The sequence below is a fragment of the Vulpes vulpes genome, chromosome 9 (genome assembly GCF_048418805.1).
Source record: "Vulpes vulpes isolate BD-2025 chromosome 9, VulVul3, whole genome shotgun sequence".
Lineage (NCBI taxonomy): Eukaryota > Metazoa > Chordata > Mammalia > Carnivora > Canidae > Vulpes > Vulpes vulpes.
Genome location: NC_132788.1, coordinates 89,402,783 through 89,425,589, shown reverse-complemented (window position 1 = coordinate 89,425,589; position 22,807 = coordinate 89,402,783). Strand labels below are relative to the sequence as shown.

General features: G+C 43.1%; 1 protein-coding gene across 12 annotated transcripts in view; it reads left to right on the top strand.

Annotated features, from left to right (window-relative positions):
* CACNA1D (calcium voltage-gated channel subunit alpha1 D) overlaps positions 1-22,807 on the top strand; it is a 300,511-nt gene that overhangs the window by 175,490 nt on the left and 102,214 nt on the right. For all 12 annotated transcript variants that reach the window (XM_072720761.1, XM_025986349.2, XM_072720759.1 and 9 more), the window contains exon 9: positions 21,009-21,178. In XM_072720761.1, coding sequence (XP_072576862.1) covers positions 21,009-21,178 — 170 coding nt within the window. The remainder of the gene's footprint in view (positions 1-21,008; positions 21,179-22,807) is intronic.

Genomic DNA, 22,807 nt, shown 5'->3' with positions numbered 1-22,807 from the left:
GGGGGAAAAATAAGATTATACACTGACTTATTCTCAGATATGATGTAAGCTGTAGAACAATGGAATGACATCTTTCAAGAGCTGAAAGAAGAAACTAAAATCTGTATTTAGTAAAATGTTTCTAAAAAGATAAAAATAAATAAATAAAAAGTTAAGATGATTAAAGAAATTATCAGAGATGATTGGTCACCAACAAATCTGCACTATAGAAAGTGTTAAAGGAAGTTCTTCAGGCTAAAGAAAATAATGCCAGATTTTAAAAATATATTAAAAAATAAGGAACACCAAAAATGGTAAACATGAATACAGAATTTTCTTCCTTTCTGAATTTCTTTAAAGATGATGAAAGTGAAAGTAATAAAAATATTGTAGGGACTACAGTATGTTAAAAAATGACAACAATAGCACAAAAGATAGAGTTAAGTGGAACTTTATTATTGTAATATTCTTACATTATATGTGAAATATTAAGAATTCATGGTAGACTATAATAAATTAAGGATGCCTATATGAATCTCTAGAGCAATGATTTAAAAAATAAAGTGTTATCCTAAAAGCCAAAAGAAGAGATAAAGTTGAGTGTTAAGTAGTAATCATACTCAATTATTCAAAGTAAGGCAGGAAAAGAACAAAGAACATGTGGGATTCACCAAAAACTAACAATAAGATGGTAGACCTAAATCCAGCCACATCTCTAATTGCATTAAATGCAAATGGACACATTTTAATTAAAAGACCTATTGTTAGACTGCATATAAAAATGCAAGATGTTATAAATATAGTTTAAAAACAAAAAGTTGGGTAACTATATTAATACCATACAAAAGGAACTTCAATACAAGGAGTTTTTCCAGAGATAGAGGCATCTCATAAAGGGATCAATTCATCAAGAAGATCATGACGATTGTAAGTGTCTTTAAAATACATAAAGAGCACAGCAAAGGATACAGTCAACAAAACTAAAAGACAACCTACAGAATGGGAGAAGATATTTGCAAATTGACGTATCAGATAAAGGGCTAGTTTCCAAGATCTATAAAGAACTTGTTAAACTCAACACCAAATAAACGAACAATCCAATCATGAAATGGGCAAAAGACATGAAGAAAAATCTCACAGAGGAAGATACAGACATGGCCAACATGCACATGAGAAAATGCTCTGCATCACTTGCCATCAGGGAAATACAAATCAAAACCGCAATGAGATACCACCTCACACCAGTGAGAATGGGGAAAATTAACAAGACAGGAAACAACAAATGTTGGAGAGGATGCGGAGAAAAGGGAACCCTCTTACACTGTTGGTGGGAATGTGAACTGGTGCAGCCACTCTGGAAAACTGTGTGGAGGTTCCTCAAAGAGTTAAAAAATAGACCTGCCCTACGACCCAGCAATTGCACTGTTGGGGATTTACCCCAAAGATACAGACGCAATGAAACGCCGGGACACCTGCACCCCGATGTTTATAGCAGCAATGTCCACAATAGCCAAACTGTGGAAGGAGCCTCGGTGTCCATCGAAAGATGAATGGATAAAGAAGCTGTGGTCTATGTATACAATGGAATATTACTCAGCCATTAGAAACGACAAATACCCACCATTTGCTTCAACGTGGATGGAACTGGAGGGTATTATGCTGAGTGAAGTAAGTCAATCGGAGAAGGACAAACATTATATGGTCTCATTCATTTGGGGAATATAAATAATAGTGAAAGGGAGTATAAGGGAAGGGAGAAGAAATGTGTGGGAAATATCAGAAAGGGAGACAGAACATAAAGACTCCTAACTCTGGGAAACAAACTAGGGGTGGTGGAAGGGGAGGAGGGCGGGGGGTGGGAGTGAATGGGTGACAGGCACTGGGGGTTATTCTGTATGTTGGTAAATTGAACACCAATAAAAAAATAAATTAAAAAAATAAAATACATAAAGAAATAAGCTTTAATATACACAAAGGGAAAGCTATAAAAAGTAAGTGAAGAAACTAATTCACAAAAATCACAAACATAGATGAAAGTTCTTATAATCTCCTTTCAATAATTGATAGAGCAACACTAAGTATACATAATGTCTAAGGGCTATCAGCCAAATTGAGCTAATTGATAATTATAGAACACTATATCCAGGAACTGCAGAATACACATTCTGCTCAAAAGTGCATGGAACATTAACCAAGGTAGACCACATATGGACAGTAAAAGTCTCACTCAATTTCACAAGATTGAAATCTTAGAAGTATGTTTTTTCCAGCAGCAATAAATGTGAAGTAGAAGTCAATCACAATAAGCCGTCTAGACAATTCTCCAAGTACTTGGAAATTAGATAACCTATCTCTAACTTATAACTCAAGGATAAATATTACAATAAGTGTTATAAAATATTTTAACCTGAGTAGTGAAAACGTAACATCTCAGAATTTGCATTAACCATCTAAAGGAGTGCTGAGAGGGAAAGTTGCAGCTTTTAATGCTTATATGAGTAAAGAAGAAAGGTTTAAATTCAGTGATCAACACTATCATCTAAGCATCTAGAAAAAGAAAAGCAAAAATTTGTCCAAGTGAAAAATAATGAAGAATGAAAGTCAATAAAATAGGAAATACAAATAATAGGTAAAGTTAATAAACGCAAAAGCAGACTCTTTGAAAAGCTTACTAAAATCAACAAGTCCCTAGCAAGACAAAATCAAAACAGAAAAAGGCAAATTAAAAATTACCAGTATTAGAAATGAAAAGGGGGCATCACCCCAGACATGAAAACAATAGCAAGGAAATAGGTAAAACACTTTATGAGAATAAGTTCAATAACTAGGAGAAATGGGCAAATTTCTTGAAAAACTCAGCTTACCAGAATGGATTCAAAAAGAAATAAAAAACCAAGGAGCCCTATATTTGCTCTTTAAATAGAATTCAAATCACAAATCTTCCAAAGAGAACTAGAGGCTTTGATGATGTCTAAAGTGAATTGTGTCAAACAATTTAGAAATAAAGAATGCCATTCCTAGAAAAATCTTTTGCAAATAATTGAGGAGTGAACTTTTCCAGCTCATTTTACGAGGCCAGAATAACCTCAATACCAAAACTAGCCAGACATAATAAGAACATATTTCAGTAATATGACATAGAAATTCTCAAATATTAGCAAATCTAATCCAGCAATATGAAAGGAACAAATGGGGTTTATAACAAAAATACAAGGTTGGTTCACCATTGGAAACTCAAACAATGTAATTTACCATATTAACCAAATGAAGGAGAAAAATCATATGATAATCTCAGTAAATATAGAAATTGCTACTGACAGCATTCTATAACCATGATAAAAACTCGGCAAACTAGGAATATATGGGAACTTCCTCAACCTGAAAAAGGTGGTCTATTAAAAAAAAAAGAAAGAAAGAAACCAAAACCTCACAAAACTGTAACATCATCCTTAATGGCTTTTTTCCTAAGATTAGAAACAGGTAATCATTCCTCCCTCACCTCTTTTATTCAGTATTATGCTAGAATTCCTGACTAGTACATTGAGGCAAGAAAAAGAAAAGGCTGAATGATTAGAAAGAAAGAACTATTTCTATTCACAAAGTGACCAAAGACTTGTTAGAAATGATAAATGATTATAGCAAGGTCACAGGGTACAAGATCAGTTTACAAAGATTTTATTCCTGTATATAAGCTGCCGCAAGCATGTGGAAAATGAAATTTGAAAAAATATTTATAGGGATGCCTGGGTGGCTCAGCACTTGAGCATCTGCCTTTGGCTCAGGGCATGATCCTGGAGTTCTTGGATCGAGTCCTACATCGGGCCCCAGCATGGAGCCTGCTTCTCCCTCTGCCTATGTCTCTGCCTCTCTCTCTCTCTCTCTCTCTGTGTGTGTGTGTGTGTGTGTGTCTCATGAGTGAATAAATCTTTTTTAAAAAATATATTTATAATAGCATAAAAAACTTAGAATACTTAAGGATAGAGATAAGGAAAGCTGTGGAAGATCTCTACACAGAAGATTGTAAAACACTGATTAGTAAAATTAAAGATGGTCTAAATAAATGAAGGCATCCCATAATCATGGATTGGAAGACACAATATTGTTAACATGTCCATTTTCCTCAAATTTTCTACACATTCAATGCTGTACCATTTATAAATCTTTTTAAGATTTTTAAAATCTTAGTAGCTATTTTTTTTTTTTTAGAAACTGACAAGCTGATTCTAAAATTCACACATAATTGCCACATAGCCAAGTAATAACCAAAATAATCTTGACAGTGAGCAAAGTTGAAGGACTTATGCTACCTGGTTTCAAGACTTATTGTAATGCAAAGTAAATTTAATGTCATTCTGGCCTAAATATAGATATATAGGATACTTGAGTGGAATAGAAAATCCAGAAAGAAGTATATGATCAATTGGTTTTTTTTTTTATAAAGGTGCTAAATAATCCAAAATGGAGAAAAGACACCTTCAGTTAACAATAAATAAAAGGATCTTGACCCTTAGGTCACACCAGACACAAACAGTGACTTGAAGTGGACCATTAAAAAGCTAAAAATTAAATTTTTAAATGATTTTGCCCTTCAGAAGTAAGAAATGGAGAGGGAAACCACACACTGGGGAAAGTATTTCCTCTGTCTATAGATAAGAAATATCTGACAGAATTGTACCTGTAACATACAAGAATGTTAACAACTAAAAACATAACCTGGTTAAAAATTGGCAAAAAAAACTTGAGCAGAAACTATATAAAGAATATACAAAAACAGCCAATATACATTAAAGATGTTCAATATTATTAGTCACCTGGGAAGTGCAAGTTAAACTTCAGTGAGATACCATGTCATATACAGTAGAATAGCCAAAATTAAGATGAACAGTACCAACTATTGGCAAGAATATAGAGCAATTTATGCACTCCTACATTGCTGGTAGAAACATAAAATGGCACAACCACTTTGGAAAAGTTTGTCAGTTTCTCATAAAGTTAAATACCATACTGGCCCAGCAGTCCCATCCCTATAGATAATGACCCAAAAGAAATGAAAACCTATGTCCACTATGACTTGGCTATGAACATTAATGGACCTTTGTTCTTAGTAGCTCCAAACTGGAAAAACCCAAACATTTATCAACAGGCAAATAAATAAATTGTGATGTAATCAGAAATTGGCATACTATCCAGCAGGATAAAGGAATGGAAATACTAATACAATGTTATTGATGAAGCTCAAATGCATTTTGCTGAGGGAAGAAAGCCAGGCACAAAGAGAGCATATGGTGTGACCATTTATATGGAGTTCTGGAATAAGCAAAATTAATCCATAATATAGAAATGAGATCACTGATTTTTTTCCTCAGGTAGGAGGAGGGATGCTTGGCTGGGAAAGGAAATGAGATAATTGGGCAGTGATACCCATGTTCTATATCTTGATCAGTGTGTTGTTGATAATGAGTGTCAATGTTAGCTAAACCACAAACTTAAAACCTATGCATTTTTATTCATAACTTGTGTTTTTATAAAATTGATTTTAAAATACCATTAAAATAGAATTGAGAGAGACTTTGCTTTGGGTGAAGATGCAGTAGCAGATGGCAGATTTACTGTCCTACCTGAAACAGCAACAAAACCCAAACCAGACCATATATGTGAAACACTGGCCATCAGATAATTAAGAACAGGGGTTAATTCCTGAGAAACAGGAAGTAAGCTGAATGAGCACCATGACTGCCCCAGCTCATTGGCTTGAGAGAGATCTGGGGTAACCATAGCACATGGAGGAGGGACCCAGACGGAGCCCTGTGACCTCCAACTGTTGAGAAGATGAAGAGTCTGCAGAAATCAAGGTGTCTGGAGTATGCAGGACAGAGTATCAGAGAGGAGACAACTGCATGGAATTCTGGAGATGAGCAGAAAGTCCCCCTCAAGATGTAGCAGAGTTTAGTATTTAGCACATGTCTGTAGGAAACTACCCAAGGCTGAAGGAAGAACACTGGAATGGATTACAAAGGATGGTATTCAGTGTTCACATGGGACCAGGAACATTGCCTGTTCTCAATGGTCAGACTGGAAAACTCCTAATTTGTGGGATACTGGGTAAAGTACTAAAAGGATTTGCCTAGTTAGGAATAACTAGACCTGGATGGGGAAGTGCACCAGACTGATCCAACAAAACAGTAAAGCAAGACATGAAGGATCAATGTGATCCAAATTACTGTATCCCAGAACAAAGCAGTAGAATATTTATAGGAATACACAATATCTACCACCCAACAAGATAGAACTTACAATGTCTGACATTCAATTAAGGGTTACTAGGCATGCAAAGAGGCAGAAAAACATGACCCATAATAAGACTTAATCAGTCAATTGAAACCAACCCAGAACTCACACAGATGCTAGAATTAGCAAAAAGAACATAGAAAAGTCATTATAACTGTATTCCATATGTTCACAACGTTAAATAGAGACATGCAAGGTACAAAAAAATATAGCATAAAAGATCAAGATCCTAAGAATAAATCTAATGAAAGATGTACAAAACTTCTTCTACACATAACTTTGTGTAAGGAAATTAAAGAAGACCTCACAAATGGAAGGATATATGATCATGGATTAAAAAGCTCAATTTATTAAGATGCCAGAAGATAGGAAATATTAAGAGAAGGTGCTTTCCTTTGTAAAGAGAAGAGAGGGTAAGGCAGTTGTAAGTTTGCTTTGATGGTGGGAAGCTGGGAATGTTCTTGCCTAATTCCTCGTTTCTCTGAAGCAGAAGGCAAGCTTAACTGCTAAAGGGAAGGAGGTTAGCCTAGCTGACAGTCATATGTCTGAAGAGCATGGAGAAGGTTCAAGTGAGTCATTGAGAAGGCTCAGGTGAGCTGGGAGGGAGTAATAGGTTATGTTGAGACCTTATTTGAAACTGGTGATGAGGGGCCTGCATTGATGTCAGACTGTTCCAACCATCCCTTCCCAGGGATAGAGGAGCATTTAGGTTACTAGCAAGAACTTTACTGAATGGATCACTGATATATCACGAAATCTAAATTCAATTAGGAAAGAAGAGGCCTAACAGACTCGGAGAAAATGGGTCCCATGAATTGGGCATTTCAGAGTAAAAAAAAAAAAAAAAAAAAGTCTATAGTGGGAGCAAGGAAGTTGGCTGCTTGGAGGTTATGGTCAGAAAGCAGAAGGCTGGAATTTATGATGAAGATGATAAGCATTTGGAGTGGTGGGGATTAGGCGGCTGAGGCCCTATGGAGGAGATGGCTGTTAAAGATTTAATAGGTCAAGTAATTGCAAAGCCTGGAGGGTGGCAGGGTCAAGCAAGGGCTACAGGAGTCCCCTGGGATGATGGGAGAGCTTAGAATGGAGAGGGACACCAGGAGCCAGGATCCAAAGTCTTCAGGAGGTTGGCAGAAGACAACCCCTAGGAAGGGGAGAAGGCCATGTAGTCCAATGGTACTGTCTCCAGAGGAACAGGATTATCTGTGTGATTGGCTTTTACAGCAGAATGAAGGAGCATGTTAATGAAGATGTTAAGAGGAACAGAAAAGCAAGCAACTCCACCTAGAGGAGGGATCTGGAAGGACTGCAAGGGAAGCCAGAAGGTGACCCAGATTTCCATCAGAGCCAGGAGGATGGGAGTCCCTTTGAAGAGGTTGAGGGTAAAGGAGCAGGAATTCCAGAGGGCACAGGGAAAGGAGGTGGAAGAGTGAGGGAAGGCCGAGTCAGTGACAGGGATGTGCAGAGGAATGTGCATTACATGATAGGAATTGGGCATTGGACGTGTGCCTTACACTTTGGGCAGGCAGGCATTCATCGGCCAAAGCAAAGGCTTGGTGGTGAGGTCTCCTGAGGGAGGAGGGTCCTCGGCTGATGGAGACCCTGGTCCACTTGGTCAGGCTCACCCAGCCTGAGGTGTGTGCCGCGAAGCTTCAGTCTCTCCAGAGATGCTCTCCAGAGACCACCCCATGTGTTGGTTATTCCAGTGGGTGTGGACAGTCCAGCCAAAGGTCTGAGTGCTGCTGGCTGTGGTGACTCCTCTGTTCAAGGAGATCACCGGTTGCTGTGGTTACTGGTTCCCTAGTGTCATCATAGTGGGAAGAGCACAGGTTCAGGGTGTCTTGCACATGCTTCCTACCGACACACTTTCACCAATGGGTTTCACTTCTCTGTGTCAGTATTATCACACTCCTGAAGTTGGGTGGCCTCATCCACCCTGCCACTTCTTTTGCAGAGCTGTCCTAAGAACCAGGGAGAGAAATGGGTGGGAATGGACCTGTAAACTGAATAGACCTTCCCAAACATGAAGTGTGCTCAGCAGCTGCCAGCTCGTAGCCTCCTTGAAGGAGGCTGTTTCTGTGCATTTGAAAAGCCTCCTTATTTGCACTCTGAACATTCACGTGCTGGCTCTTCTCTCCAGGGCGTCACAGCTTTCCAGGACCGGAGTGGCACTTGAAGCACTAACCTAATTTCTCTAAGTCTGATTATCCTAAGAGTTGGGTTTGGATTCAGGGATCAAATATTAATCTTTTCAGAAGTGGATCATTCCCTTTAAATTCTGCTTTAAAATAAATCTCAGTCTAAGTTAAGTTCTCTCTTGGCACCTTTGGAGCCTCCAAGCATTGCAGCTTTTTGGCTTCTGAGTCTGGGAGGCTTTTGCTGTATCTGAGGAGTCTAATTCAGGGGGCGATAGTACTGCGCCTCCGGAGGTGTGCTGTTCCCGGAGCCCCATCTGACCTTGAATCCTGCGCTGTTCCTGATGAGCCAGCTCTCAGAGACATAACAGGAACTCCAAGGGCCCAACATGGGAGCCGATTGCATATCGGCCAGCAGTCACCTGCATTAAGCGTCCACTGTACCTAGCAGCATGCCCTAGGTGTATAGTGGAAGGGCTGGCATGTCAGAGACCAACTCAATTTGGTCATTGAAAAAAGGGCATTTATAAGGATGTAAAGAAAGGAGGACATGTTCCAGATCCCGCAAATGGCAAGGAAAGCAGGGCCTGGTGCACACACATTTCGGGAGCCAGAGAGGCTGGCTGGGGTGTGATGGGGTAGAAAATGGGCAAGGAGCTGAGGAAGCCCAATAAGGGAGGAGGGATTTTTTTCTTTAATTGATAGGAGCTGTTGAGGTGTTTGAAAGCCAGGTGATACAGTGGAGCCAGACCTGGAAAGCACAACTGGGGTCCCGCAGGGTGGTATGGAGTGAGGAGAGCCTTGGGGGTGGGAGTAGGGGGCTCTGACAGTGAGGTGGCTGTGAGATGATGGGCAGGACACGGTGGTGGAGATAAACATGAAGGAATTGATGCAGAAGGTGGTTTGGGGCCTCAGAGATGAGAAGGAGAGATCTGTGGATTTGGTTGTCAACTCTTGAGTATGGATTGTGTGAATTTTTCTTTATTCTCTGTAATTTTTTTTATTTTAAGATTTTTTTTTTTATTTATTCATGAGAGACACACAGAGGCAGAGACACAGGCAGAGGGAGAAGCAGGCTCCATGCAGGGAGCCCAACGAGGGACTCAATGCCAGGACTCAATCCCGGGTCTCCAGGATCACACCCTGGGCTGAAGGTGGCACTAAACTGCCGAGCCACCCAGGCACCCCAGTAGTCTCTGTTAATAGAGCTGCTAAGACAGACACTAGGCACTGGGCTAGGGGCTTTATACAGTTTATTTCATTCACTCTTCTCAAGTACGTCAGTGAAGTGCTTTTGCCTCAGTTTTATAGACGTGGAAAGCAAGGCTCAGAGACATTGCACTTTTCTGAAAGTCTCACAGCTTGCAAGTAAGGCATTCTTAGTGATCTAGAAATTAAATCTTGAGTTATTTGTCTCGGGAGCTCAAGCTGCTTTTTTCATCATTTGGAAGCTCCTCCTGTGTTGGGTGAGGGGGCACCCCCTGTGGGACCCTGTCTACCCCACTGGGTCCACGTTGCTACATGCTGAGCTGCTGTATTCTTCATGTGTCATCAGTTGCTTTCTCTCCCCCAAGTTAATTTCCCTAGCAAAGTGAAAGAGTGGAATATGGAGGAGGCTTCAGAAAAATTGGTTTCTTTTTCCTCTTAAAAGTGCTTGTGATGGGGCGCCTGGGTGGCTCAGTCAGTTGAGCATCTGACTCGATTTTGGCTCAGGTCATGATCTCAGGGTTGTGAGATCAAGCCCTACATTGGGCTCTGTGCTCAGTGTGGAGTCTGCTTGAGATTCTCTCTCTCCCTCTGCCTGGTACTCTCAAATAAATAAATAAAATCTTTAAGAAAAAAGTGCTTGGGGGATCCCTGGATGGCTCAGTGGTTTAGTGCCTGCCTTCAGCCCAGGGCCTGATCCTGGAGACCCGGGATCGAGTCCCACATCGGGCTCCCTGCATGGAGCCTGCTTCTCCCTCTGCCTGTGTCTCTGCCTCTCTCTGTGTGTCTTTCATGAATAAATAAATAAAATCTTTTAAAAAAAAAAAGTGCTTGTGAACAAGTCCCATCTAACTCAAGTGGTCCTTTTGGATCCTTTTCCTGGGAATGGATCTCTCTGAATCCCTGAATATCCCTTATCATATGATGCTAATTCCCTTATTCTCAACTAAATGTGGTGGTCCACAGAGGGCATCCCCCCCCATCCTGCCCTCCTGCGAGGAACCCTTCCTCGGAGGGAGAGCCTCCATCTCCTCTGTATCCCTCTCACCAGCTGGTTTGCCTTTGACATGGCCAGTCCGTGAGATTAGGCTGAAATTCTGACAGGTGTGACTTTGAGAACATCCCAACAGATGGGTTCAGTGCCAGCTTCTTCCCCGGTCCAGTGTTGCTGACCTGTGGTCAAAAAACCTGCCAGCAGACAGGCAGATGCAACCATCACTCCATCTCAGATGGTTTTAACCAGACCCCTAATAGCAAACGGTGTCGACATGTAGGTAGGACATGCCCTGGGGTTGCTGGTACTTGCAGACTTGTTTATTTTTTAATGGTTCTGCCACCCTCCTAAGTCAGACTTCAGGTACACATTTTCCTTACTTTCCTTTAAAAACTGGAATCTGAAAAGTCTAGTGAGATGTTTCTCAAGTGACTTCTTAAGTAGCAGTATTTGAAGCCTGTCATGGAAGATACGATGTTGACTTGGCTCATTCGATTGAATGATGTATTTCATTCAGAGAAAATGATAAGAGATGAGAGAGCTCATGTTTTTGAAGACTGCCTCTTAAAACACGTTTCCCCAAAAAACAGATTGAAACAAGAAATCTGTAACTTTTAGTATGCAACCTGCATGGGAAATTTTCTGCCGGAAGCACTAGAATGTCTTTGGTAGCCATGGAAACCAAGTCTTCAAAGAGAGAGTAGCTCTTCTGCTCTGACAAGGAGATACAGTGAAGGGAAAGTATATGTCATTCTAAGATGCAAGATACACTTTATTTCATTCCATGGAGGACTTTGTAAGACCCTGTAGGGTCTTACCTTGTAGGTAAGACCTTGTAGGGACCCTGTAAGACCCTGTAGGACCCTGGCTGTCTTCATTTGTTTGTTTTTTAGTGACCATGATGGGTACAATTTTAGATATAGAACGTGACATGGGCATTTGTGATCAGATCCATCCAGTGCAGAGCCCACACTCCATGTCTTTGAAGTGATCATTATTAATATAAGACCTGAGTCTGTGGGGGTGCCTGGGTGGCTCAGTCTGTTAAGTGTCTGACTCCTGATTTCAGCTCAGGTCTTGATCCCAGGGTTGTGAGATTGAACTCCACATCCAGCTTTGCACTGGGTGTGGAGCCTGCTTAGGATTCTCTCTCTCTCCCTCTGCTCCCCTCTTCCGCTCTTTCTCTCTAATAAAAAAATAGGAAAATTAAAAAAAAAAGACCCGAGTCTATAAAACTGTTCATTAGAATTTAGCTGATTCTTCTTCTTCTTCTTTTTTTTTTTTTTTTTAAGATTTTATTTATTTGACAGCACAAGCTGGGGGAGTGGCAGAGGGAGAGGGAGAAGCAGGCTCCCCACTGAGCAAGGAGCCCAACGTGGGGCTCTCGATTCCCAAACCCTGGATTCATGACCTGACCTGAAGGCAGACACTTAGGCCACTGAGCCACTCAGGCACCCCCCAAATTTAGCCTATTTTTATTGAACAATGGCCAACATTTTTTATAAGGAATTGATATACAAAGATAAGACAGATGTGACCCCTCCTTCAGAGCTTACAGTTTAGTATGTAAAAGAAAATATCAAAGAACAGTTGCAGCGCTGTGAACGAAATTCTACACAAACAAGACTCTTATCTAGGGAACTCTAAGGACATTAGAGAAATGTGTTTGCCGGCTGACCTCGCAGAGTGGGCCTGTATCAGGATGAGGGGTTGAGGCTAATTCAGGGAATAGCACAGGCATAGCTGAAAGATCTCTGTGCCTTGGAGAAAATGAGTGAACTTTAGGGTGATTGGAGTGTAGAGTTTAAGGAGCAGATAGTTAGGGCCAGGTTGAAGGAAGAGACCAGACTGATCATGCATTACATTTGCTCTGTCCCTATTCCTGCTCCTCTTGTGTGGGGATAAGTGCCACAGATGCTGGTCCCTGAAGTTTTGTGTGCGCATGCCTGCTCAGCTGCTGTTCGCAGCAGATATCTTTGTCATTAAAAGTTAGGGGGGAGGGATGTTAGGAAATACCTACTTTGAAATGGCCCATCTCCTCGAAAGATGGAAACGGTTTTCTATTTAAAGCATTTTCATAGACTTTTATGTCAATGAAAGCAGTCAAGGACATGAAAGGGGGAACATTGGTTTGAGGAAATCTCTTAAGACACCCAAACCTTTATGAACAGAAAAAATTAGGAAGCACTGACTCCCTCTATAGAAAGATTCACCATGGGGACTATTTCAGTAATGAGTTCCCAAAGAACGGCCATAGTGTGGTTTGCTGGAAATGTGTTTGTTATACTTTTTCCCATCTTGTTCTTGTGTAAGCAAAAGCCCTCCATTTTCTCTTGTTCCTCTTACCCACTGAAGAATGCTGTCCCAGATTAGCACCCCACCCCCCTGTCCTCTGCAACGGAGCAAGTCACATGGATGGGGTGCTGCAGTCCCAAGGCAGCTGGCATTCTGGCCGCCTCCTCTCATTCAAAGACAGCCTCCTGGGGCAAATCCTGGCCTTTTGTGGTTGCAGCAAACCGGAACAGAGCCAATGATTTTGATGAACTTTGAACTTGAGCCAATGGCACTCATTTAAATTTTTTTTTTATTGTGAAACATCACAGGTTGTTTTTTCTTTCTTTCTTTCTTTTTTTCTTTTTTCTTTTTTTTTACAAACACTTCATTACCTTGAACAGAAACTGAGCTTACTTCCAAAAAAATTAGATTTTAAAATTAAAAGTATCTTTTGAACCCAACTACTTTTTCCACTCTGTTTCATTTCCTTTATAAATGTTTACATGGGGGAAGGGATTTACGTCTAAGGAAGACTGGCCACTACTGATCAAAACCAGGGGCTGGCTTCTTCACCTTCCCTTGACTCTGCCTTTTTATGAATGCTGTGTGTGTGTGAATTTCTGAGTCCTCTCTTTTCCTGGAAATCTGAGCCCTAGTGATTCTTTTGGCTTTGCTTGCTGGAGGTTTTCACGCTTGTTTGTGTTTGTTTCCTCTGTGTGTGCATGCACAAATTTCAAAGCGCTTGCCTAAATTTTATTTGTGTGGATTGGGTTAAAACAAATAGCATTACAACCCAAGAAGGAACCCTGTCTCTAAATCAACATGATTTCCAGTGGCCCATTTATTTTAGGGGGCGTTTGAGAAATAACAAATTCCAGAGCAAATTGCATGGCGTCAGTCCCGTGTGACCCTTACTGCCATGTGAATGCAATGGTTTGCTTCAGGCCAAGTGCTCTCTCTCCCATAGTGTTTACTGAACCAGGGCTTCCAGAGCGTAAATCCTGGCAATGTCAGGGTTTGGGGAGCTCTCTGCAGGGTGGGGCAGGTGCACAGGGACTCCTGGGGTGGGAGGAGGCTGTCTGGATCCAGGCAGTCTCTTCCTGGAGCAGAACTTCCTGGGAAGTTAGGGGAAGAGCATATGGGGGGAAGTGTACTATCACCTTTGCTAAGCCCAAGTCAGGATTCTGGGAGAAAATCAGAATGCTGAAGGGCAAGTGATACATTCTGTCTTGACCCACCGCCCCCGATCCTGGCCAGTAAGTGTCCAGTCTATACATCTCCTGAGCCAGGAAGCAAAAGGATCGGGAATCCTGTGGAAAGAATGCTTAGTTTGGAGCCTGGTCGTCCTGTTTCTGGAGTATATGATACAGAGTCAGTAACGCTACCTTGTTGAACTTCAACTTTGGCTTTTGTGAGATGGGATCGACAGTCCTAGTCCTGGCTGTTCCACATCAAGGTAGGGAGGAGCCTGTGGGACAGTGCATGTAAAGACACTTTGAGGACCCCAGATAGAAACCCCAATACATAAGAGGTTTGTTTCTGTTATTACTAGAAAGGGGCCACAACCTGGACAGGCTCTCCTGCAGGAAACTTCGGCAGCACCCCCAGCTATGCAGGCTCAGATCCTGCTGGCACTGCCATTGGTTGTCCTGTCTCTGTCTCCTGCCCACCTGCCTGTCTTTCCTGAACCCATGGGCATGGAGTATTTACCTGGCAGGGAGTGGGGGCATCATCTGGCCCTGGAGTAAGGTCCATGTTAGCAGAGAAGATGCTGCTGGGTGGGGCCAGACCATGGGGACCAGCATGAGGGACAGAGGTCAAGGTGACCACAGTGTGGGGATGGATAGGGGTCGGTCATGACAGCCCTCACAGGGGCTCTTCCAAATAGACTATGAGGTTGGGAATTAGAGCCAAGTTACTTTTGACTCGTATTTTTATTGGTGTTGAATCTACCCCATCACCAGTGTTAACTGAATGCCCTATGTGATGATGTCATCTTCACATAGAACTCCTATTAAACAAAGCTGATAAGGACTCTCTCCTATGAGACTTCTGGTGGTTCCCCATTGCCTACAAGGAACCAATCCTAGTCCTGAATTTAGGATTTAAAGCCCCTCCTGGACTGACTCTAAGCTGCTTCTTTGTCCTCATCCCTTCATACTTCTACTCTTCTCTTTCACTACCTCCTATGTACCTGTGTTGAGGTCCTCGGGAGGGTTGATTCAGGAGCTACGTGGGCTTATTTGGCCAACCTCTCTGAGCCTCCACTTCCTCAGTTTCTGTATAATGAGGGCAGTAATGGTCTCTCCCTCCCCACTGATCCCCTGTAGTGAAGATGGGGGCTGGACTCTGTCAGAGATACCTCATTGAGACCAGCTGAGATCGGGAGCATGTATACACACACACACCTCTGTGTCTTGGTGTTCACCAAGTAGAGTGTCCTGGTGATTCAGAGGAGAGCAGAACTCTTTGTAGGGGGATGGGGGTAGCCAGGAAAAGCTGGGTCTTGATAGGTGAGCTAGAGTTTTAAGATGGGAGAGGGCTTCTCAGTTGAATGGAGTCCTGTGGACAGAGGCTCTGAGGGTTGAGGAATTGAGAAGATCAGAGCCAGAATACAAGGTGTTTGTTTCTAAGGTGAGGAAATGGAGTTGGATTAGAAGGCCCCGAGTGCCAAACTGAGAGGCATTTGACCCTGGAGTGCTGAGGGCAGCAGTGAGAAGCCCTGTGGCTTTCTGAGCAAAACATCAGGATGAAGCCTGAAGTCAAGGGGAAGGCAAGCCCTCCTGAAAGACTCCAGCTACAACTCCTCCAGCTGCCTCAGTGGGTGAGGTGTGTGCACACTGGCCAGTGTAGATGGTGGTCGTGATGTCCAACTGGTGGGGAGATTCCCCACTGAGAAATTGCTTCTTACAAAGGACATAGACCTGGAGGGGAGATGCTCTGTGAGCCTGTAAATGATGAGGGGAAAGGTCAGGCTGATGATGAAAGCTGCTGTAGATGCTCTGTCTGGGCTGAAACACACTCCTTTCATGCTGCTGGGAGATCCCAGGAATCACAAGCTTTCTATCCTGACACATTCTGGCCTCTTAAGGAAGGGCTCATTCTGTGTGCCTTATATCCAAACTTTCCCACATGCCTGCTTGAAGAGGGGCATCATGGGAGAGATGGAGGTGTGCAAAGGAAAACATAAGACATGTACAACATTGTCCATCCCTGAGAGGAGCCTCCAATCCAGCCGGTGAGTGGAAATGCATATATAACGTAAATTCACATCTGGTTACTATGGTTACATTTTTCCAAACACTTGAAAAATTTTTCTGTTTGGAAGTAATTTCAAACTACAGAAAAGTTACTAGAATAACATAGTGAACAATCCATGTACCCTTCACCTGATCTCCCTTAATATTCTGTCTCATTTTCTTTTTTTTTTTTTTATTTTTTTTTTAAATTTTTTTAAAAATTTTTATTTATTTATGATAGTCACAGAGAGAGAGAGGCAGAGACACAGGCAGAGGGAGAAGCAGGCTCCATGCACCAGGAGCCCGATGTGGGATTCGATCCCGGGTCTCCAGGATCGCGCCCTGGGCCAAAGGCAGGTGCCAAACCACTGCACCACCCAGGGATCCCCTCTGTCTCATTTTCTTTGGCTTTTTTTTTTTTTTCACTTTTTAAGAACTTGAGCATAGTTGACACACAGTGTTACATTAGTTTCAGGTGTTCAACATAGTGATTTGACAAGTTCATACACTATGCTGTGCTCACCCCAAGTGTCCTTACCATCTGTCCCCATCCAGCACTATTACAGTATCATTGACTGTATTCCCTGTGCTGTACCTTGTACTCCCATGACTTATTCATTCCATAACTGGAAACCTGTATCTCCCACACCCTTCACCCATGTTGTCCATCCCCTTCTCCTCTCCTCTAGAAACTATCAGTTGATTTGTTTATCTGTCTATAAGAGGTATGGACTGATATTTTAAAAACTATAATTTATTCCTATTTTTTATTATTTTGGGGCTGAAACTATCCTAGCTTTAGCCAGTGTGAGATACTTCTTTGGCTTCTGTGACCTTATGGCATGCCCTTATCATGTTTTTGTTTTTAGTTTTTATTTATTTTTGACACTTCCTTACTTGTTTCTTCCTGTACCTACTCTATCCTGTCCCTGGAATCATCCATTTTACCAAAGATTCCTGGTTCTTTTTAATTGAAATGGTATTAGAGACCAAACTCTGGGTGTCAGGTGTGCTCATAACTACTGGGGTGCCTTTGCTTCCACATCTTTTTGACAGAGTTAGGAAATACATGCATTTATGTATATACACATACACATTCTTACACTTGTATGTATGTATACACATATATACATATTTTCTAGCAATCGTGAATTCACACCAACACTTCCAATTCCAGTTCATCCCCAGAGGATTCTTCTAGTCTTCCCCCCTTTTTTTTTTCCATGTTTCTATGTCCTTCCTTCCACATTGAGAAACCTGACTCCAAACAACATGGATATATTTGCTCATTCGTTAAGCCCTCTAATACATCTGAAATGGTTTTAGCATTCTTTTGTCCATAGCACTACAAAACACACAACCCCAGGAAGAATTTAGCATTTATTTGTAGTTCTTCCCTCACTTGGCCCTGTTCAAGGCCAAGAGCATGCAGTCGGGAGATCCTAAGCTACCTGAGCTACTTTTGTCTTTCTCTTCAGTATAGCTGTGATTCTTTTGAAATACAATCAGATTCATTTGTCTCAGTTCACTTCCACTTTAGAGATATTCCCCTCCATCCCATTCTTGTTGATTTAATTTAAAAAATTGTAATGTGTAGAGCATTAACATGGTTCCAAAAGTCAAAACTGTAGAGAAAGGTATACTTAACCGTGTCCCTCCTATTTTGTCCCCTCCCCTCCACTTGTCTCCATTCTGCATTTTCTGCTTTATCCTTTGGATACACCTTGAAGTGTAATATGCATGTTTTTCTTATTTCCCTTTTCGTACATAAAGGGTAAAATACCATGTGCCTTTTGTTGAAGCCTTTCTTATATCTTCTTGTGATTGAATGCACCATAAATAGAATTCTACTCTGGAACAAGTAGGCTTCTGTCACATGTTGAGTTGTGATTTCTAGTCATTTGTAAAGAGTCAGATGGTTTCTACCAATAGATGTCTAAAATCAACTTTTGTAGTAGTGGCTATTATTTAGTCTCTTAGTAACAAGCTTCTAAAATAACGAATTCTCATGCAAAATGGAAAACTTTTTTCTTGATCTACTGAGGTTGATAGAAGATTCAGTGTACTTGGGTGGGATTTTTCTGGAGTTTGTCAAGGGTGGGAGTGGGTTATTTTCAACAGAGCAGAGAATGGTACAGGATTGAAGGGGCGCTGGCTCATTGAGGTCACTCTGAGCCTGGGATCCCATGTGTCCTATGCTTTTCTCATTTCTGCTGGGATTATGTAGCCTAGGGCACACTCAGAGCTGTTTACAATTTTCCTCCCTTGGTATTTGAGAAAGCTCCTCCAATTGCCTTTTTAATGCTTGGATTCAACAGCTAAATATTCTATTTTTCAACTTCACATTTGTCCAGCGCTTTGTGATTTCTACGGTATTGTCTTACTTAATCTCTGTGAAACAGTAGAACAAGTATTATGTCTATTTTGCAGCTGAGGAAACCAAAGCTCAAAAGAGACAAGTGACAGAGCTGGGACTAGAACCCAGGTCTTCGGACAGAGAGCCCAGTGTGCCCTAGGTCCATCACAAGGACCCCTCCTCCCACCCCTTTCCCTCCAGCCTGTCTCAGAGCCAACAGGAGGAGATTTATGCTTGCAAATCTCAGTTCTGTCCAAATCAGCAACTGTTGTGTGCCTGCTGAGTATTAGGTCATTCAGAACTGTCTAAAATCAGTTCTGAGGGTTTACATTAACAACTTTGTTATCTGAACTTCTGCAATACTGACTATTATTTGAAATAAGTGGGCCATAAGCCAGGCATGATTTTTGTTTTCAGAAATTTTACTCATAATATGATTTTACCTGTGTGTGTGTTACCATGTCTCAACAATCAAGAATGTGCAACAGTGATACAGCCTGTTAGATAATAAAAAATATTAAAGCAAAATCCTTTCTTGTAAAACCCTTAAGTTTTTCAGGTAACTCTTTTACTATCTTTGTAATCCTTTTCAAGAACTCAGATGAGATATGAATCTAGGAATAAGAATACTCTGTATTATAACCATGTAAATTTCATACTCCAAGATTAGAATCAAAACACAAAGATTTGTGCTTAGATACTTTTGGCAAACAATAGAAATGAGGCCCACATAATTGTTCTTTACAATGTATATAAGAGAACAGATGACATGGTATATTTTCATGTTGACATGTGAACCTCCAGGGTCTCCACTTCATCCTTCAGAGATGTCGTTATGGATTGGGTATGACTTTTTCACAGTTAAAATTAATTTGGTGAACCTACCCAGAACTATGTGTGTCCTGTATCTCAGGAAGTCTGGCAGGCCTAGCAGCCCCAAATCATCCTGAGGATATGGTTTGCCTGAGCAGCAAGACACTGCCTGTGATGGCCCTTCCTGAGTGAGAGAGGAAGTTATTTTCCCTTGGAGGAAAGGCCCCTGGGTGAGGAGTGCAGAAAACATCTCTGAGTCTTAACCAGCTTTGGTTCACCCTGCAAACCCCCTGAAGTCAGCTCCTCTACAGGCTGAGCCCAGAATGCCCTGCAGCCCTGCCCCTCCTCACTTCCCAGAGGGGGAAGATGGGGATGGATCAACCCTAATATAGTCAAGGGCAGCTACTGGGGCATCCAAAGTGTGGGTGATTGGGGAAGACGGCACCTTGGGGAGGATTCTTGTTCTCTGAAGCATCAGCATCCCTAGACTTTCAAGTATCTGTTCAGCCCTTTGACAGCCCAGGGTGGAGAGGGAGAAGAGGGGTTGGCTTTATGTAAGCACATCATGTCCCTCTTAATCGCTTGGGTTGGGTTGGGTTGGGTTAAAGAGGTCCCTGATAGGGACATGTGCCAGCTTTGGGCTGGAAGGAAGGCAGAAGGAAGGCAGATGTAACCTCCGTCAGAATCTGGGGCTGTGCGCACAGAAGCTGTGCTGCCTGTCATCTCATCTGCTTCCTTAGCAGCTTTTTAATCGTATTTAGGAAATCCAGAACTCATGTAACTTGGCTCCTATAGCCATTCACGGTTGGAAATGCAGATGGTTTCTTGTATGTGAAAATTGGGTAATCATCCACCTGACTCCCAGGCTTGCCTGAGGAAATGTGGGATTCTATATGTATGTGTAGATGGAGGATTGCAGACATGAAAGGTGAAGTAAACAACAAGCAGTTGGGAACATTTACGGGTCTGCCAAAGCCTTTCCAGGGCAGGTGTTCCCATAAATGGGCAACAAATCATACTGCCTCTTCGTTTCCTACAGGGAAGAATTTTGGGGAGAGATCATGGCTTGAAGCGAGGGTTACAGATGACAATAGTGCTTTGCCAGTGCTCTGTTTCCTGTGTGGGAAGGGAGAACTGGGCTGTAAGGTGGGTCTGCCCTGACCCTGTCCAATGCTCTGGCTGGAACCTGCAGGTGTTGCTATGGGCACCTGCTCCCTTTCCTGGCTCTCAGTTTGGACATGAAGGTCAGGAATGCTATGTTTGGCAGAAAGTATTGAAGAAGATCTAAACTTGGTGTGTGCTCTCTTTGACCACAGTATAGCCCTATTGGGTCCTTTCTCTTTGAAGCGTGATGCCAGCTATCTGAGGAGGCTCTTTTGGGGGTAGGTGGGACATGTCTGAGTTCGGGCTAATTTTGAGGATGTCAGGAGGCCTGCCATCACAGTATGTGGCATTGTAGGTCTGGGCTTCTTGGGATTGTTCGTTTTCTAAGAGATAGCACATGTGTGTTGGTGTAGTCTCTGCAGCTCTGACACTCACAATCTCGCTTAAGAAGACACTGTCCTCTGTCCTGTCCACGTGTGTGGCCTCTGTTGCTGTGCTCATGTGGCCATACTCAGTGCCATGTGTCCTGCCACAAGACTGTTGTGCAGCAGGGCAGATGGCTCCTGGTCCAGGTCCCCAAGGATGTCCTGACATGTCCTTGTTCTCTCTACCTCCCTCAGAGAATTCTCAAAAGAAAGAGAGAAGGCTAAAGCCCGGGGAGATTTCCAGAAGCTCCGGGAGAAGCAGCAGCTGGAGGAGGATCTAAAGGGCTACTTGGATTGGATCACCCAAGCAGAAGACATTGATCCTGAGAACGAGGAAGAAGGAGGAGAGGAAAGCAAACGAAACAGTATGTAACACCTTCCCACTCCTGACCAGAGAGAGCTCGGAGGTGATTCAGGCACCTGCCAGGCAGAGACGTTTCTCCCCCTGACCCAGCCTGTGAGACAAGTGGCCTCCTCTCAGCTGCCTGGTTTCTTCTCTCTGCCCAGCAGAGAGGACCAGTGCTTTGATACTGACACTGAGATCCTGCCCAAGGTTTGGGTTTTAGATTGAGGAGGGCGAGTCGCATTCACTTGTTGGGAATTTTAAGGTTGAGGAGGGTTTTAAGGTTGAGGAGGGTGAGTCGCATTCACTCGTTGGGAATTCATGGAGCCCCTTCTGCAGGGGCACCAGCTATGGTGAGATGCATGTTGACCCTGCAGCATGGGGGGTGCAGGGAAGCTGTGGCTCCTTCCCTGCAGAGTAAGCTGTGTTACTGCATGAGAACTTGAAGACCAGGGTCCCTCTCCATCCTCCTGCTATCTGACATGGCTCCCACCTGTGCCACCTGTGACATCTGACATGGCTCCCACCTGTGCTTCACGTGAGAAGCCAGATGCTTAGCCCATCAAGGGCTGGGAAGAAACCAGCCTGGGCAGGGTGAGGAGGCATGTGAGTCAGTATGGCTTCTTGGAGCTCACTCCCCTGGTAGCCCGTCCTGGCACCAGGTCCCTCAAGCACTTTCTGCAGCTGTGGGCCCAGTGCCCACCAACCCCTGGAGTTCGTTGCCATGAACCAACCAACGTTTCTCTCTTACCACTTTTACTCTTCTTGGGCCACCTGTGCCTCAGGTAAAAGGAGTAATTGAAATTCAGCAGTAGATTTGACTGAGATGCTTGTGGTTTGTTTCAAATCTAGAATAGTTGATGGTAAAGACCGAGAATCTATCTCAAAGGCATGCATCCCTTGAGGCCTGGAGAACCCAGGTGGGCCCCACCTCATAGAAGATGCTGGTTGAGCACCCCCCCCCCTCAGCAAGATGCCCTGCCCCTGAGATGTTGTGTGGTCACTCCTTCATTCAGCAAGGCGGGTACTATTTGCTGGGGGCACTCCTGAGATCGAGGGGATGTGGTTTGCTCCTTCTGGGGGAAGTGCAGGCCTATGCATGCTAAGATGCAGCCCAAGGGGCCAGACATGCAGGTGGTGAGGGGCAGCAGGTTGTGCGCTTGGTGCTGAGGGGGTGATGACTGGCTTTGGGGCTCCAGCAAGGACCTATGGGACATTGGCCCCGATCCTGGAAGAATTGATGGGTCTGAGGTTAGTGTCAGGAGAAACATCCTGAGCCACAGCAGAGGTGTGAGGAGGACACAGGGGTTGGTTCATTCCTTTGGCTTGATTAGGGGAAATGGGGCAGGGAGGCTGGGTGGGTGAGGCCAGTTTGTGCTGTCTCTGTAGGCAGCTGATCATGCAAGTGGAGGCTGAGCAGCCCATGGTTGACTGAGATGGCCTTTTGGTTACTTCTAGCTGGGGACTCTGGGTCTGTGCTTCCCCTGGGAGTGTGGGTTTCCTGTTGTCACAGATGCAAGTGAATTGACTCAGTCCTGTGTGCTCCTGGGGATCCAGCAGGGTGCGGACTCCTCTCCCTGCTGCTTCCCAGTGTCCCTGATGCTGTTCCCTCGGGGAAGAGACTGGGGACTCATTTCCTGAGTATCAGGAA